We start from the raw sequence: 14,885 nt of genomic DNA on the forward strand, positions 1-14,885 counted from the left end.
ATATATATATATATATATATATATATAAAATGTAAAATCCTAATGCAACTATTATTGTGCAACAGGCTTTTCAGCAGTTTTTCAACATATTTAGTGATAAAAAATATATGTGATATATTGTGATAACAATATATAAAAACCTTCTCCCAAGGTTTTTTGTTTGTTTGTTTGTTTCATCATGCCCTGATGGAGTTTTGGTTCCTTGCCACTGTTGCCTTTGGCTTGGCTTGCTCAGTTTGGGACACAACAATTATGATCCAAGTTATTCAACTAAATATACAAATAAAATTAATGAATTGAGTCTTATTTAATTCTATAAACTATAATATCTGTCAACATTGTCGCTATTTGATAAATAAAGCGCTATATAAATAAAGTTGATTGATTGATTGAAAAATATTATTATATCACATTTTTATATATTTTATAAATCATATCACATGTTTCTTATTTCTTTACGTTATGCTGAATCATCATTGTTGGCATTCAAATGTTTAAAGATTAAAACAGCATTTTATGTTTCACATTGGACTTGATCCTGATGTTATTGAATTTTATAGGGGGGAGAATGTCCACAAGCAGAAGTCCAAACAATCCTTCATGCACGGTTGATCTTGGAGCTCAATACATAAGTGTCACACCATACTATGCTCGTATTCACAGCAGGTGGGCTACTTCTCAGTACTATATCTGGGGCTGTATTCACAAAACATTTTATCTTAGAGAGATAAGAGTTCTCCTAAATGCCAGTAAAAGTTGTTAGTTAAGAGTTTTCTCTTAAAACATATTCACAAAGCTGCTGAGACCAACTTTTACTGAGGAATAGAGAGAAGTCTTAAGTTAAGAGTAAGGGCGGCGATGACCTCGTTGTTATGGATGATGTAATCACACTAACTATGACAACAGTGATTGGCTGATGGGTGAGGAGTCTCTGTCAGTGATTTAATCATAGAAATATTGTGGAATGAGGTATCATGTTGCCATATTCAAATAAAGATTTTAAAATAAAATGTTGCAATATTCAAAAGATTTAAGAAAGTATGTCAAGTTTCACTAATTAAAAAAAGAATATGTTCAGTTGATTGTCAGCCTCTTACATGTCTGTATCTCGAGAGATTGCAGAATTCAAGCAAAATTTATATTTTATAAACAAAGTTCATGAAGTGCACATTTAAACTGTCTATCTAATCAGCGCAAGAGGAGGTAGGCCTATACACAACCGAGAGTCTACTCACCTAGTTACCTCAAAAGTTATCTACATCCCTCTGCCACCCCGACTCCTCAATCTCAGTCAGTGATACGGGGCAGAACTCTGGGTTTGGGCCAAATTCCAAGCTTGGAGCCCGCGATCCCTTCGGACAGCACTTAATTTTTTTTTACTCTATTCAATAATTTGTAAATGGGAACTCTCGAAAACAACTGCCACAGGTAATCGGACATTATTTACTTATTAAATCTGCCCTAGAATGAGTTGAAACTATGTTAAATTGTTCTCTGATATCTACATAGAGGGTATGTGGCTTATTTAAGGGCAAAAAGTAAGCAGAACATCTCAACTGGAGTTTGCTGAAATGCAGCTTACTTGTTTATTGGTGTTTCCAGATCATCCGTGCGCGAGAAAGAGCTTGCGTGCTTGCGGTTGCCAGATTTCAGTAATTTAAATCCCCCACACAGAGCTTTTCTCTATAAGAACACGAATACTATCCAGTGTTTTACCTAAACATTGCATTTCAGCAATCTCCATTTGAGATGTTCTGCTTAAAGTGTCATTCAGTCTACATTTTAGACTTTTTTCAATTTAACCTTTGTCATTAGACACACTATAGCCCCTTTCACACTACAATTCTGGCAAATACACGGATAATGCGACCCGGCATTTGTTCCCGGGCCGCTAGATTTGGTACATTCACACTGCCAGCGAAATGCAGTAATATGTGCGCTTTCACACACAACGCTTAACGGTCCTGGGTCGAGTTGACACGATCTCAGCTTCAGCGCGGATAGTAAGGAGCTCCGTGGTCTCGACTTGTGTCTAGTTTGCACACATTTCTGCTTGTTTAATTTTTAGTTTCTTTTGTTTACGAACACTCTCTGCGTTTAAAACACCGACTAGCTCTTCTGGAACTGCAGGGTTGTATTATTGAAAAAACAAGCTCTAGAAGTCGCACGATAACTACGTACACTTTGCGGCATTAGTTTCGGCTTTTGTTCACACAGCGCTCGTCCCGGGTCGAATACCGCAATATTACTAGGTCCCCGACCCGGGTCGAATTCGGTAATCAATCCCGGGACGTGGTTGCTTTCACACAGAAGGCGACCCGGCAATGTTCCGGGAATATTGCGGGTCTGACATGCAGTGTGAAAGGGGCTTATTTAGTTGTGTATGGTACTTGGAGTTTCCTATTGTTACTGTACTAGCATCTTGCATCATCAATGCACTCTCTCTAAGAAACTTTCAATTTAATCAGAAATTGTTTAAACAGCTAGTCAATAAGTGGATAAAATTGCTACTTATTGCTTGCAGGAATATAGTTGTCCCTTTCTTCAGTTTAAGACGCTGAGCGAAGTTTGCTTGAAATGGGCCGTACAAACGAACGATTTTGAAATAAATTGTTGTGGTATACGATTATAATAAACCTCAACCATGACTGTTGACATATGAAATGTCCTCACGTCTCCTGCACAGCCTAGAACATGTGTCATGAGAGCTACCGTTTTTGCTATCCTCAACTGTCCTTTTTACCTGCAGTCCCGATGACTAGGCTGCGTCAGTTCCGCCTGACAATGAACATGTTTGGACAGATACAAATGTTGGGGGCGTGCATATAAATGATCCCCAACGCTTGAGTCACTTTTGGCCTTATGTTGAGAAGCACTTATTTTTCTGTGGTGTTTTTGATTCACGAGATTTACATATGAAGGAGGAGGCAATGGTGTTTGAGACTCACAGTATGTGATGTCCATGTACTGAACTCTTATTATTTCACTATGGTAAGGTTAATTCAATTTTCATTCTAGGGCACCCTTAAGAATATTTTTGCCGTTTTATCTTAGATTTAAATCTATAAATCAAAATGTGTATTGCAGTTATGAAGAAAAGGTGTAGCACCCAAGGCTATATCTCCTCAACAGTATCTTTGGGTGGATTGCTGAGGAGGATTGCGGAAACGTCCATTAGGGATTTTTGTGATTTGGTCTTAGTGACTGTCCTCTTGACTACTCCTAACGTTTCCCAGATTTAAGAGCTAGTTTTAGCACTAAAATGCTTTGTAAAATACTCTTAGAGTAAAAATGTAGGAGTCCTAAACTGAAATTGGGCATTATTTTTTAGAGTTTCTCCTAAATTGTCAGGTTAGGAGCTACTTTTAGCCTTAAGATGTTTTATTAATACAGCCCCTGATCTGTGTGGTGTGGGTATAATTTGTTTGAAAATCCTGAATTATGTTCAAATAAATATTTGCTGTGTGTAGTGACTAGTGCATTTTCTTGTCTTTTTAGTTTTTATGAAGAACTCTTAGCACAGGACTTTTTAAAACCTATGGTTGCTCCTGTTGAAGGCATGATGTCTAAGGAAGAAGGAATTGTGAATTATGTGACACCCCATGGGGTCTCGTCCATCGTCAAACACTACCTCAAAGAGTCAGGTAGGTCATTTGAATCAGGTTCAACTTATTTCCTTGCATTTCATTTCTGATTTCTTCTTCTGGTTTTTCTGTAAGTCAAACTGATACACAACCGTTCAGATGTTTGGGGTCAGTAAGATTTGTTTTTTTAAAGAAATTATTACTTTTATTCAGCAAGGATGCATGATGCAAAAAGTGACAGTAAAGACATTTATAATGTTACTGCATATTTCCAATCTAAATAAATGCTCCTTTGAACTATTCATCAAAGAATCCCAGGAAAAAAATATTATGGTTTTTACAGAAATATTTAGCATCACAACTATTTTCAACACTATTAAAGGTGCACTATGGAGCTTTCCATCCACTGGAGGGCGCCTATTCAAAACAAATCGTAGTTTGATGACGCAACATGTGAGCGCAGCATCTTGGGAGATGTGGTCTTCTCATCACAGCCGGTGGAAAATAGGACTCGGGCAGAAATCACGTTCATGCATGCGGTTATTAACGTTACTGTAGTGTAAAGCAGAGCAGGACCGAGTGTTATGGACCTGAGCACGGCCGCTGGAGCGATTGTTAAACAAACACCCCCCCCGCGAATTCCGGGACTTTTATTATGACGGGACGGGAGACAGTCGCCGGTCGCCTGCACTGATCAGCTCTTCCGGTTATGATTTTGAGGTAATGTAGCTCTGTTTATCATATTAGATACATTTAAGTGTGTTTAAAACGATGTTATGACTTTACTCCGTGCGTTCAGTTGTTCACACTGCTAAGAGTAAAGCGCTCCTGCGAAATAAAAGCCGAAACCGAGGGTAACGCAGATATGACACAATTGATAGGCGACTCCCTCAAATGCAATGTTAAAACGTCCCTGTCCTTAGTTAAAATAGCAATTTTCTCACAATTTACAAATAGTTGGAAACTTCTGGGATATTGTAGGTACTCAACTGAACAAAATATATAACACCTGCCTAGTGGTTTTTGGATATTTTACTGCAAAAATACTACATAGTTCACCTTTAATATGAAATGCTAAAATAAACATAGAAGAATGATTTCTGAAAGATCATGTGACACTAAAGACTGGAGTAATGATTGCCAAAAATTCAGCTTTACCATCACTGGCATAAAAAAGATATAAAATTGTATGAAAAATAGAAAACATCTTGGTTATGTATGTAACCCTTGTTCCCTGAAGGGAGGAATGGAGCCCCTATCATCTTCAAGTGCACACAGAACGAGCCAATGCACATTGCTGTGCAAGATTTGCATCTAGCACTCCACCCCTCAGCACAGGTATAAATACGGACACGGATGCAGCGCACTTTTTTTTTACTGCAGCAATAATGCAGGTGTCCGGTCCATGGGGAGGGGAATAGCGCATAAAGCCATCACTGGAATGGTAAATTTGGTGTTACTGGATGGTTGAAGCGAGCTGGATACCCAAGAGGCAACACTCCTAGAGGAGTGGGCTCTCAACCTGAGCAGGAAACCTTGGGTTTGGTATTATCCAGTGGGTCTTCCTCTGCTTGGGGACAGCCTTTCCCTTCTGCTGGCCTCCATAACAGAAAAAGAGCTGGTCTAAGGTACTGAAGCTTTGTGTTATGACCATGTATAGCCACAGGGTGCGGACAGGACAGAACAAAGCTAAGGCTGGTCTACCTCCTCCTGCTGAGTCTTGCAGGTTCACCACCTGATCCTTGAAGGGAGTGGTGGGAACCTTTGGGCACATATCCGGGCCGGGGTCTTAAGATCACATGAGATTAGCCGGACAAAATTCTAGGCACGATTTGTCGAACGAAAATGCTTGCAAGTCCCCCTAACCTTTTAATGGAGGCCAATACAGTCAGGAGTACTATTTTCCAAGAAAGAATTTTTAACTCCGCTGAATGAAAAGGCTCAAAATGTGCTCTCTGCAATGCCGTAAGCACCAGAGATAAGTCCCAAGAGGGTACAGAGTGCAAGGCGGAATTAATCTCCTCGCTCCCCTTAAAGGGTTCATGAACTGGCTTTTTAAAACTTTTTTATAAAAAAAAAGGTCAACTTATGATATTTGTGTGGTTTTTACATTCAAAATCCATTAAAAACACATCTCTACTGCTTTTTGATATAAATTTGTGCTCTTTTGTCCATTCCGGATTAAAGGAGGTCTGACTTTACGGAATATTAACGTTATGATATGACATCATATTAGATTTTAGCTAGAATGATCGAGTGAGCGACCTCTAAGCAACTAAACTAACGTAGTATGACATAAAAATCTATGGTTATGTACTTTGTAATACAAAATAATGTTAACCTTTGTCCCACTAGACACACTATTTAGTTTTGTATGGTAATTGGAGTTTCCTATTGTTACTGTACTAGCATCTTGCATTGTCTAGACAATGCTGTCTCTAAAAAACTTTTAGTTTAATCAGAAATGGTTTAAACAGTCATAAGTGAATAAATCACTACTTACTGCTTGTAGGAATATTGTTGGAATTGCCCCTTTTTTCAATTTTAGATACTGAGCTAAGCTTGCTTGATATTGCCTCAGGTTAGAAAAACTGTCCGTGGTGAAATGTGCAGAGCAAACGAAGGATTTTGAATTAAATAGTTACTGATTATAATAAATATCAACCATGACTGTTGTCATTTTTTTTTATCTGTGGGAAGGGTATGAAAAGTCCTCATGTCCCCTCACAGCCTGTAACATGACATTTGTGTCCATGATCTGCCATTTTCCCTATCCTCGCGTGACAATTGTTTACCTGATGATTCGGCTGCGCAGTTCCGCCTGACATAAACATGTTCTGACATATGCAAATGTCGGGGGTGTACATATTAATGATCCCAGCGATTGCGTCACAGTTGCCGTTATGTTGAGAATCACTTATTTTTCTGTGGTGTTTTTCCTGCACGAGATTTATATAAGAAGTAGGAGGCAATAGTGTTTGAGACTCACAGTATGTGATGTCCATGTACTGAACTCTTATTATTTCACTATGGCAAGGTTAATTCAATTTTTCATTCTAGGGCACCTTTAACTATTTTTCAATTAAATAAATGTTATTAAATAAACTATGTTTTAGTTTAGTAATATTTATTGAATATTTTGAGGAGCTCTTTTGGTACTAACTACTATTTGTGCAATACTTATGGTCCATTAATGACCACTTAAAATATTCTTTTTCTAATATTTATACAATTTTTATTACAATTAGTGTAGTAATTAAAGTTTAAATAGAGAATTCTAGGCAAATTAGAGTAATTTTGTGGCCGGAAAAATAATAGTTTTCATTTGTAATGCCATTACCTACGAAGTGCCTGTATGGCTCTTTAATAAATAATAGTCAAGTTGCTTAAAACATTGCAGTTCATAACTTATTTGTAGGTTTAACATTTCAATACATGTTAGACATGGCCAAATACTAAATTTCTTTAAATATGAAATTTTAAAATGTGAATACATAGCCAGTGATGCATTTTGTTGCCAGACAGGAAAACACATTAGTCCCTGAATGTTGGGCTTTGCGAGCCCTGGCCCATATATGTTCAGGTCTGATCCTGAATCGCAGGACAACGAACCAAGCCTGTAGTACTCCATCCTTTGATAGTGTGGCAAGTTATTGTTAATTACGTTTAGTTAGACACGTACACATAATCAGTAGATAACAAACAATCTATATATATATAAAAAAACTTTTTTTATTCACATAAGTGTGTTGCACCATTCCTGTCGGGTCCAATATAGAAGGCACAGCATCGTTTTTAATATCGTTCTGTCTGCAAATCCAGTCTCTTGTTTACAAACTAATCTTGCTGTGAAATTAAGCTAATAAATGCTCAATGTCTTAACCATGTGAGCTGGATCTTTATTCAAAATAAAGTCCAAAAGCATTCCTAATATTGGAATCCGAAGGAAGCTAATTTCAGTGCCTGTGTCCTTCCACGAAGAGACACTGCATACTTTTTGAAGGTCATGAAGGTCAATCCAAGCTTGGTTTAGTTCAACATAGGCCTATTTTATTTATCAATTACATGTCATGCGTGAATCAGTGCACGGAGCTACAGAATTAGGCATTCTTCTTCTTTGGTTGAGGTGGCTGAGATCAGGCCATTCATGTACCAGGTGTGCTCAACCGGAAAGCCGGCGAGCTCTCACGGCAGCCGACACCTCTGGGAGAGTGGCGACTCCATCCCCAGGTGGTCCAGCTGATATGGGACCTCTTCGGAGCCGCACATGTAGACCTGTTTGCCTCTCCGGACTCGACCCATTGCCAATGGTACTATTCCCTGACCGGGGGTACCCTAGGTACAGATGCACTGGCACACAGCTGGCCCTGGGACCTACGCAAAATATGTATTTCCCCCAGTGAGCCTTCTTTCACAGACCTTGTGCAAAGGAAGGACCTTCTTTCTCAGGGACGAGGCACTCTATGGCACCCGCATCCAGACCTCTGGAATCTTTTTTTTTTTATCAATATATTTATTATTTTCACATGAACCGTTTACAGAATACATTCAGTATACAAGTAGACAAACTTTCTAACCACCCCTACCATCCCTGTCCCAACCCTCAATAGACAGAACATTCAAATAGACATTATTACAAGACTGATGTTTAAGAAAACAAAAAAAAAAACAAAAAAAAACTAATTCTAATAAAATAAATAGAAAGACAGGAAAAAAGTATAGGCTCAAATAAAGAAGGGTTATTTTGTCACATCAGCATTTTCAACTAATGTAACATCCAAATTATTCATATATTCAATAAATTTGCCCCAAATCTTTTCAAACATCAATGGTTTTTTCCTCAGATTAAACATTATTTTTTCAACAGGAACATAGGACGAAAGTTCTCTAAGCCGTACAACATGACTGGGAGGTTCTTCTGATTTCCATTGCATAGCTATACATTTCTTTGCTGCTATCAGAGCCATCTTAACAAAACGCAAGTTCTTCCTTTGATCAAGTTGGAGGACCGATTCATCTCCCAATAACATAAATCGCGGATCAAATGAAAGCTTAACATTAATAATCTTATCAATAGTTTGCATTATATTTTCCCAATAGGTTTCTAGTTTTGAGCAAGTCCAAAACATGTAATAGTGTACCGACCTCTATTTTACATCTAGGACAGCTGTCTGAATATGAATCACTAATCTTGTGTAATCTTTCAGGTGTATAATATACCCTATGTATAATATTAAACTGTATGAGTCTGTGCCTACTGTTGAATGAAAATGTTTAAACATTTTTACAGATGTATTCCCAAGAATCTTGCGCAAAGGTACATTCCAGATCTTTTTCCCATTTAAGTCTGGAAGACAATACATCCTCCCCATTCAATTCAATAAAGTTAGTATACATATAGGACACAAAACCTTTTGGACCCTTTTTTCTCTCTTATAATATTGTCTATTGAGAGTGAGGAGAGGGGTTTTAACTGACCACTTTGTGATGTAGTAATATAATGCCTCACCTGGAAATATTTTAAAAAAAAATTAACAGGAAGAGAGAACTTTGTTCTCAATTGTTCAAATGTCATTAGTGTGTCATCTTCATACAAGTCTCCAAACTCTTGAATAACCTTATTATACCAGTATTGCCTTATCCCGTCTCTTAGTACCTCAGGAAGAGCCGGGTTGCAATGAAATTTGCACGTATGTCTAATGAATGGGTTATCAATCTCCTTTGTAACACAAGTCAGGGGGTTGAATAAAGCCTTGTCTAAAGGAATTTGTCCTGCGTGATAGTTTTCAATTTGTGTCCATGCAGGTGGAAGTGTACTATTCATCTGCCAAAACCATACCGCTTTCATTTGTGCTGCCCAGAAATAACACACAAAATCTGGGAGTTATAATCCACCTTTTTTAAATGTCATATGTAATGTTTTAAGTTTAACCCTCAGTCTTATTATTCCATATAAATTTTCTAATTGCACTATTAAGATTAGTAAAAAACTTTTGTGGGATCGAAATCGGGAGAGTTTGAAATAAATATAGAAATTTTGGAAGCACATTCATTTTAATGCAATTTATCCTGCCAATTAGTGATAATGGTAGTGGGTTCCATCTGACCAGGTCCATCATTACCTTTTTAATTAGTGGGGAATAGTTCAAAGAATATCCTTCCTCTCAACTTTGAAGGAATATTTAGTCCTAAATAAACTATCCTCTCTGAATTCCATGAAAAATGGATGTTATCTAGGGGCAATTTCTCTGCAGCCAAATTCAGTGGCATCATAACACTTTTATTTATATTAATCTTATATCCAGATATTTCTTTAAATTTTCCCAATAATTGAGACAAGTTAGGCAGCGATGAGTCAGGGTTAGTGATATATAACATTACATCATCCGCGTACAATGATATTTTATGTACATATCCTCCTATCTCTAGCCCGGAAATTGATTTGTGCGCCCGAATTGCAATGGCCAGGGGTTCCACCGCTAGCGCAACAAGTAACAGGGACAAAGGACATCCCTGTCTAGTTCCCCTTGACAAATCAAAGTGCGAGTTAGTACGGATGGTTGCCGATGGATTTCTATACAACATGCGAATCATGTCAATAAATTTAGGACCGAAATTCATTTTTTGCAAAATAGCCATCAAATAAGACCATTCTACTCGGTCAAAGGCTTTTTCTGCATCCAATGAAAGGGCAATCACTGGAGACTCGATTTGTTTTGCCGTGTAAATAATATTCATAAACCTCCGCATATTATCAAAGGAGGATTTATTTTTAATAAATCCAGTTTGATCCATATGAATCAAACCGGGCAAAACCTGCTCTAAACGTAAAGCAATCATTTTAGTAAAAATGTTATAATCATAATTAAGCAGTGAGATTGGTCGGTATGAGGTACATAGGTTAGGGTCTTTGCCTGGTTTCAGCAAAACTGTAATTAAAGCCTGATTTAAAGTCTCTGGTAATTCTTTTTTATGAATTGCCTCCGTGTACATCGATAGCATCGGATCTATTAGCTTTGGCAGAAAAGTTTTATAATATTTCCATCGAGAAACCATCCAGTCCAGGTGTTTTACCTCCAGCCAATGCGGCAACAGCAGATTGAATCTCTTCTTTTGAGATTTCTTTCTCAAGTTCTTCTTGGTCATTGTCACATAAGGCTGGAATCTCCAATTTGCATAGAAAACTTTGGATTTCAACTTCATCAACACCATCAGACGTATACAGCGTTTTATAAAACTCTAAGAATTCTTGATTTATTAATTTCGGGTGGTTAACAATTTTATTTTCTGATGAATATATTGTAGTTATAGTTTTACTAATTTCTTCTTTTCTTATTTGCCACGCTAACACTTTTCCGATCTTATCCCCATGTTCATAATACTTCTGTCGTGATCTGAGAAGCACGTTTTCTGCTTCTTTGGATGTCAAAATATTGTATTCCAATTTTTTGGATTGTAATTGTTGAAACAGCTGAGCGTCTTTAGTCTTAAAATGTTCCCTTTCCATTGTTAAAATGTTTTTTTCAAGTAATTGTAATTTTTTTTATATTGTTTTTTCTTATTTGAAGAATAATTGATGATTTGGCCCTGTAAGAATGCTTTCATAGCCTCCCAAATTATACCCGAAGAGGCTGAATTTCTGTTTGTAATAATAAAGTTGTCTATATTGTTCTCTGTTAAGTTTAATGCTTCAGAATTATTCAATAAATGGTTGCTAAATCGCCAAAGCTTACAATTCGGCAATTCCGGGGAGTTATGTATTAATATAAGTAGAGGGGCATGATCTGATAATATTCTTGGTAAATAGTCACATACTTCAATCAAATATTCCTTCGCTTTTGGAACGAAAAAATAGTCAATTCTGGAATAACAATTATGCCTATGTGAGTAAAAAGAATATTCTTTTTTTGTTTTATTCTTAAATCTCCATATATCTGTTAAATTAAGACTTGAGAGTTCGTATTTTAAAGCTATGGCAACTTGACTTAATGCTGACACTTTGACACCTGTCTAATACTGGGTCCATAACGACATTAAAATCCCCTCCAATTATTAGTTCTGCAATAGGAAATACTAATTTGAAAAACAAGCTATGAATAAAATCAGCACCCTCCATCTCAGGACGGTATACATTTACTAAAGTTATTCTCTGCATAATAATTTTTCCTCTTAAAATAATAAATCTGACCAGATTTGTCTTTATCCATAAATTCCATTTGAAAAGGTATATTTTTGTTAATAAGTATAACTACCCCTCTGGATTGCGATGTAAAGGAGGAAAAGAAAACCTGTCCAGTCGACTGCTTTTTAAGGTTTTGATGTTCAGAGTCAGTCAAATGTGTTTCTTGTAGCAAAGCAATTCCAATATTATGTTTTTTAAGATACAGAATAACCTTTTTCCTTTTAAGTCTTTGATTTATCCATTGACATTCCAAGTAACACACTTATATTTCAGTGTAGCTACCTAACACGGATTAATCGGTATTTGCATAGGGGCAATTTAATAAATTATCTCTAAGCAGCCAAAAAATTAAATAACTAAAACATGTGTTCTGTCCACCACCCCCTAACACTCCCACCACTTCCCCAAACGAAGTGTGAACCTTTGAAACCCCATGACTGATTGTGCACCGCAACATGCAGTCGAATTTGACTTCCTCTTCCTTATCCAACCGAACTAGCTCCCGAATATTGTCAGGTCCATCAAATGTTTGAGTTAGGTTCTGTACTTTTCAAGCAAACATTATTTATTTCGAACAATCCTAATGACAGCCCCGAAATTCACACATTTTAGTAAACAATCCAACAATTACGATACGAAGCTGACCAAAGTCCAAAATCTGGTAAATAAAATAACGTTTTTCTCCAACCAGTTCTTAAGTACATAATTCACCCTTAACGTAAAAGGATAAAAAAAAAAAAACAACAACAACAACAAAAAACACTCACCCATGTTATTTCGGTACAGTTATTTTTGCATAATTTTGGGTGATTGTTCTATCAGAGTTTGTATCCCCCGAATTCTTTTGATATGCCATTTGCTGCTAGCTGTCTTATCCAGCAATCAAGTGAGGATGATGTTGTCGAAGATAAGTCTCTGCTGATGCTTTTGAGTTGAAGGATCTTTGTCCCTCCGGCAGCTGAATCCTAAACGTCGCGGGATGAAGCATAGCATAAGTGACGTCGTTATTGCGAAGGTCTCTTTTGAGGGCGCTGAATTCTTGTCGCTTTCTGAACAATGTTGATGACATGTCACGAAATATCATGATCGTTGAGTTGCCATAGGTGAGTTTGCCCTTTTCTCTGGCTGCGTTGAGGATCTTAAGCGTGTCTCCGTACCGAAGAAGACGAATCAGAATAGCTCGTGGTTTGCCATTTTCCGCTGGTCATCATTGCAAAGTACGATGAGCTCTTTCAATTTCGTAGATCTCGTCCTCCTTCCCCAGAATCTTAGGTAGCCATTCCTTCAAAAAACCCATCGGGTTTTTACCTTCCACTCCCTCAGGGAAGCCGACAAGACGTAAATTCTGACGGCGAGATTGAGATTCTGACTCCAGTTGGACTCGGGCCGTGAACTTTGATAAGCTGTCGGACACTGGCTGGGCAAAAGCCTAGATATGAGCTTCGTGCAGGGCTCTAATCCCACCCCCCTATCAGAAAATACATAAATCTGACATTCCTGAGCTATGCGTTTAAAAGTAGCCTGTTAAAATGGTACAATGGCATTGCAACGTGGGATATCGCCAATTGGGCATTTTGTCCCTCTTCAGAGAAGGGGTTAAAAGGGCTATAAGGTGCCGTTGGTGGCCTAAAACAGAAGATTAGTCTACTTATTTTTAGCTTTCCTCGCACTGTGTAGAAATAATATTGAATCGACCGTCCCTGGGTTGAGCTCGCTCATTTTTTTTAGAAATATGAACAGAATTTAGAAACAATCTGCTGCCATAGGTTAAATGACAATGTCCCGAATGTGCTGACTTTGTCGGCCATGGGTTAAAGAAAACCTATCTTATTTAATTAGGGTTTGTTTAAATATTAGCCTATAATAATAAAAAAATAATTTCATATGTTGATGTGTAATGCCTGGTCTGTTCCGTTCTCGCACTCAATTTAGGCATGCTGCATTCTGATTGGATCGGATAGCATACTGGGAGGTTGGGGCCAGGAGCGGAAAAAATCGTGTTTGAAGCGATTTAGAAATCGCACATGCTCAAATTTAGCCTGACAAGCCAGACCCACATCAAGGTCAGCAAAATTCCGAACACATCTTCCGTTTTTAAGAATGGCTTCAGTCCGGTCTTTGTTCTTTTCTAAGAGAAAAGCTTAACTCCAAGTCTTCCAGAGTCATTATGGCCCCGCCCACCGACTCTATACACAATGTGATTGGCCCAGCAAGAGTTTGGCGTTTACAGCACAGAAGGGTATTGAGAGTTGCTAGACGACACTCGCGGGCAGATTAGATTTTCTGCCGCTAGGGTGTGTCTAGATTTCTAGGCTAGCTCAAATTGCGATTTTATTACGATTTCGATTAATCGCACAACCCTAGATAGGAGTAAATCATTTGTAACTCTAATGAGAGCAGTCTCAATACTATGATACGGTCTAAATCCTGACTGGAAATCCTCACATATACAATTTCTTTCTAAAAAGGAACATAATTGTGAAGACACAGCCTTTTCTAGTATTTTTGATAGAAACGGTAGATTCGAGACTGGCCTGTAATTGACTAATTCTTTAGGATCAAGTTGCGTTTTTTTAATAAGTGGTTTAATTATAGCCAACTTAAACGTTTTTGGTACATATCCTAATGTCAAGGATGAATGAATAATAATAAGCAGAGGATCTATGACCTCTGGAAGCATCTCTTTTAGTAGCCTAGTCGGTATAGGGTCAAGCATACATGTTGTTGATTTTGATGATTTAACAAGTTTAGCCAATTCTTCTCCTCCTAGAGCAGTGAATGACTGTAATTTTTCCTCAGTGACACTACAATGCTCTGTCTGAAGTGATACATGAGTAGATGGCTGCATGGTTATAATTTTATTACTAATATTATCAATCTTACTAGTAAAGAAGTTCATAAAGTCATTACTGCTGTGCTGTTTACAAACGTCAGAAGCTAAAGCTTTATTTTTTGATAATTTAGCCACTGTATCGAATAAATACCTAGGTTTGCGTTTGCTTTCTTCTAAAAGAGTTGGGAAATAAGCAGATCTGGCAGTTTTTATGGCCTTTCTGCATGCAATCATGCTCTCTTTCCACAAATTGCGGAAAACCTCCAGTTTTGTTTTCTTCGAGCTG

At 37.6% G+C, this 14,885-nt stretch overlaps 1 protein-coding gene across 3 annotated transcripts in view; it reads left to right on the top strand.

Moving 5' to 3' along the window:
- rnls (renalase, FAD-dependent amine oxidase) overlaps positions 1–14,885 on the top strand; it is a 104,604-nt gene that overhangs the window by 773 nt on the left and 88,946 nt on the right. For all 3 annotated transcript variants that reach the window (XM_067429888.1, XM_067429889.1, XM_067429890.1), the window contains exons 2-3: positions 561–666; positions 3,499–3,644. In XM_067429888.1, the coding sequence (XP_067285989.1) occupies positions 561–666; positions 3,499–3,644 (252 nt within the window). The remainder of the gene's footprint in view (positions 1–560; positions 667–3,498; positions 3,645–14,885) is intronic.

This window comes from Pseudorasbora parva, chromosome 21 (genome assembly GCF_024679245.1).
Source record: "Pseudorasbora parva isolate DD20220531a chromosome 21, ASM2467924v1, whole genome shotgun sequence".
NCBI lineage: Eukaryota > Metazoa > Chordata > Actinopteri > Cypriniformes > Gobionidae > Pseudorasbora > Pseudorasbora parva.